The sequence below is a fragment of the Alligator sinensis genome, unplaced genomic scaffold (assembly GCF_000455745.1).
Source record: "Alligator sinensis unplaced genomic scaffold, ASM45574v1 scaffold203_3, whole genome shotgun sequence".
Classification (NCBI taxonomy): domain Eukaryota; kingdom Metazoa; phylum Chordata; order Crocodylia; family Alligatoridae; genus Alligator; species Alligator sinensis.
The window spans coordinates 76,718-80,664 of NW_005842844.1; the positions used below are offsets into that span (position 1 = coordinate 76,718).

The following is a 3,947-nucleotide window of genomic DNA, read 5'->3' on the forward strand; positions in this document are numbered from 1 at the left end:
TCCCCCCGCCATTGTGCATGCTCCCGGGGGAATGGGGTGGGGGGGTCATGTGCCCCCCAGATCTGTGCGCAGGGCAGGGTGCCCGCTGCAGGCTTGGGCTTTCCGCCCTGCTGACCTCTCCTGGGCCCTCTACAGCCTGGTGGGCAGGACCCGGCATGGCATGGCAGAGCAGGGATTGAGTGGGGAAGCTTGCTGTCGCTGCTGCAAGCCCTGTGCTGCCCTAGCAACGTGCCCCCTGCCCTCCCTGGAGCAGCAGCATGAGGTTGTGCCCCTTGCTGCTCCAGGGTGGGCAGGGGGCACGTCACCAGGGCAGCATGGGCCTCACAGCAGAAGCAACAAGCTTCCCTGCCTGGCCCTTCCATGCCAGGTCCCACCCACTGGGCTGTGTTGGCCTTGGAGGAAGGCAGCAGGGCAGGGACCCGGAGCCCAGCCCACCCTGCACACACGCCCTGCTCACCTGTAAGTGTGCACAGTGGTGGGGACCTGGCCCTGCCCGAGTCTGCAGCAGGCAGCCTACACCTGCCCCCGCCATGAGGGCTCTGCTCTGGCTGGGCCGCTCATGGAGAAGGCGGAACCAGGATCCCCACTCAGGGCACAGCAGCTGCTGCCTCCCACAGGTGGCAACCAGGCCTTGGGCACTGCTGCTGGGGCAGAAGGCTGCAGACCCAGGTCCCTGGCCCCAGCTGGGGGGCCACTCTGGCGGGGCGGGGGTGCCCCACAAGTGGCAGTAGGACCCAGCGTGCTATAGTTGAAGAGCGAAGGGTACCAGCAGGGCCAGGGAACTATGAATGGTGAGTGAGGGGCACCAGCAGGGCCCAGGGGATTGTGGGGGGGGAATGAGGGACACCAACAGGGGTGGGGGCTGTGGGTTGGTAGCAAGGGGCTTGGACCTGCATCCTAGTGAGCTAAGGGGTCAGGGGGAGCTCTGATTTTCCATGATAAAAAGCCCAAAATCAAATACCAAAATTTATAGGTACTTAGAACTTATTTTACTATAGTGACTGAGGCACTGGTAGGCTTTCAAATTGATTTAAAATTGTAAATATATGAATAAAACATTGTGTTCAACTGAGATATAAATGCAGTGGCATTTCATTTTAGTCGCGAATTTGGAGGTTTTTATAAGAGAATTTACGATTTTTTATTAGGTAAAACCACACCAAAACTCTACCAACACAAATCTGTATTGCCATCAGGCCACTGTGTCCCACCACCTTCCTGTCAATGAGAGCTTGGAATATCCTTAAACTCACCCTGGAGTATTGCATCTTATCCACAATGTCATCACTGGTGAGAGGGATCAGACCTGGTGAGACAGAGAAGACCATTAGGGAAAGCCCAAAAGACGCTATAAAATAAGTCAGCGTTTCGCAACCAGCGTGCCATGGCACAAAAGTGTGCCATCAGAAATGAACAGGTGTGCCTCAGAATTTTGCCATGGCAATGAGCTACAACAGGTGAGGATGGGGAATGCCTTAACAGAAAGTTAAGTGCTGCAGAAGTGCTGCAGAAAGTTTTTATTAATGTAAGTATACCTTGGGCTGGAAAAGGTTGGGAAACATTCAAATAAGTACTACCAAAGGAACCCTGACACTCCAAGTGGGAACAGCAGAGATGAAAGGCTCCCAGAGTCTCATCACCAGGGATCCTGGTTTTCTCCGATTAAAAATTGCAAATTCTGATTAAAAACCCAAAACCTGTGATAAAAATTAAAGGCCCCCCCACAGCCCTTCCCAGTGCTGCTGGTGCCCCGCACTCCCCCCAGTCTCAACAGCCCTCCTGATGCCCCTCACAACAGCCCCCCAGACTCAGACACTGACACCCACCCCAGCAGGTAAGTGTGTGTAGGGGGAAGGGGCTGGGGGCATAGATCAAGAAGTCAGGGAGCGTGCCCCTGTGCCTACTCCCAGGAGCAGGGCCGCAGGGTGAGGACAGGGGTGCCACTCAGTGGGCCACACAGGAGGTTTGCACACGGAGGCTGCCACCGCAACTCTGCCACTGTACCCTGTGCTACTATCCCACGGTCGCCTGAATGGCTTTGTGGGCAAGTGGCGCAGGGTGCAGCAGCAGCGTGTTGGCAACCACCATGTGCAGGTCACATATGTGCCGCCCAGCCGGGGGGTGAAATGGGGGGCTTGCATTCGGCAGCATGCCCCGCAACCAGCTGCACGGCTCCGTGGTGGCATCTGCATGCAGGGTGGGGGGGGCTTTGCGGGCAAGCACTGCCACTGTGGAGCCATGCCCTTCACCCCTAGATCCTAGAGGTAATGGGGCTTGGGGACTGTGGCGCCGTCTTCCCCAGCCCTGCCCCACAGCCCCACTTACCTCCATGCTCCAGGGGCGAAGGACGAGTGTGAGCCTGAGCCTGGCCTTGGCTGCCTCAGAGGCTCAGGCCCTGCCCTCCCCCCTCTCCCTCCCACTCTGGGCAGGACTGGGCATTTCCCGCCCTTTCTGCAATTGGCTCTTGCAGGCTGGAGCTATGCCAGCCTGCCAGAGCTCTTTCCAAAAGCGGAGAATCTGCAGATTTCTGTGCTAAAAAGAGAAATCCACGTTTTCTCCAATAAAATTAGGGAATGCACGGTTTTCTCAGTTTTTCCATGGGGAACGGAAAACCCGGATCTCTGCTCATCACACAGGTCATATCACAGATCAGAAAAAGAAATGAGCATGAGTTAATTTGCTCGCATCCCCTCAGCAGCGCATGAGTGCTCAGGCTGAGGACGCTCTAGAATCATTCCTGTGGGCCAGGAAGATTGATGAATTCCCTTTAGGTTAAGAGGCACTCACCCAGCCGGTGCGCAATGAACTCATCATGGAGCACAGAGGAGTTGGCATCTATTTGGACCCAGTCAATGGCTGTAAACCAGGAGAAAAAGGAAAGAAGCAATCAAAGAACTGTAGTGAAATAACCCACTCAGCTCATGGTGCAGTTACTCCTGTAATGATGGCTTCAGAGGCCCCCAAAAAGCTCTGTGTGCTAAATCTAGCAGCACTAACTAAACAGCAGTAGCTGGGGCACACTTGTGATGTATTCAGATGCCTGTTCTCAGATGAAATAGGGAGAGGGGAGTTTATAGCAGGGAGAACGGACAACCAGGAACCACAGCAGCAGTGACCGGCAAGAGTTTGAGCCTAAAGAACCGTCTTCATGACCGCGCAACAGAACACTTAGAGGGGAAATACCGATTATGGGGACTTCGGCTATGAACACCCTTCGGATGGAATTCGCCACCCTGAAACAAAGAAGAAAACCGGCATTTAGACAATGAGTGCTGGCACCTGCCTGTGGGAGATGGGCAGGCAAAACTGCACCAAAGTGCCGTGAACCTGAGCTACATCTGCAGGCGAGATCAGCACCAAGGTAGTCACAACCCCACTGCGACACACAGCGTCTACCAAGGGAGCCAGGCACAGGCTTGCCCCAAATACATGCAGCTGACGACTCTCTGTTTGCTTGCTGCTCCGTGGCCGCCTGGGTCTGCGCAGCTCTGCCCGGGCCCCAACGATGCCGTTTCCCAAGACCCTCCTCTTAAAGCTGCTGCCCCGCTAGCAGCCAATGCCTGGGTCAGAGCTTCACCTGGAAACACCCGGGGGCTGCTTAGGGGGAAAAGCTCAAAGCTGGGCTCTGGGGCTGCTTGGGAAGCCGTGTGGTGTGACCACAAGTGATCCTGACCCCCGGGCCCTTGCCCTGCTGGCTCCTGCTCTCATCCCACCTCCTGGCCTGCTGCTCCCAGCCCAAGCTCCTGCCCCGCTTTCTGCTCCCTGCCCAGCTCCCTGCCCCCGGGCCGTCCCGGGCTCCGCAGCCCCCCGCGGCCGCGGCCGGGGCTCACGCGAGGTCCGTGTTCTCGATGATGAACTTGACGTTCTCGTCCGTGAGCTCGGTGATGCGCACCGTGGGCTGGTTGGCGTACGGCATCCTGCGCCGGGCCCGGGCCTCCCGTCTCCCG

General features: G+C 56.9%; 1 protein-coding gene across 1 annotated transcript in view; it reads right to left on the minus strand.

The window, feature by feature from the left end:
• POLR2C (RNA polymerase II subunit C) overlaps positions 1–3,941 on the minus strand; it is a 10,294-nt gene extending 6,353 nt beyond the window's left edge. Inside the window, exons 1-4 of the mRNA XM_006035485.3 lie at positions 3,831–3,941; positions 3,184–3,233; positions 2,788–2,856; positions 1,254–1,306 (exon numbers count right to left, since the gene is read on the minus strand). Coding sequence (XP_006035547.1) covers positions 1,254–1,306; positions 2,788–2,856; positions 3,184–3,233; positions 3,831–3,916 — 258 coding nt within the window. The 5' untranslated portion in view covers positions 3,917–3,941. The remainder of the gene's footprint in view (positions 1–1,253; positions 1,307–2,787; positions 2,857–3,183; positions 3,234–3,830) is intronic.
• Between the last annotated feature and the right edge of the window lie 6 nt (positions 3,942–3,947).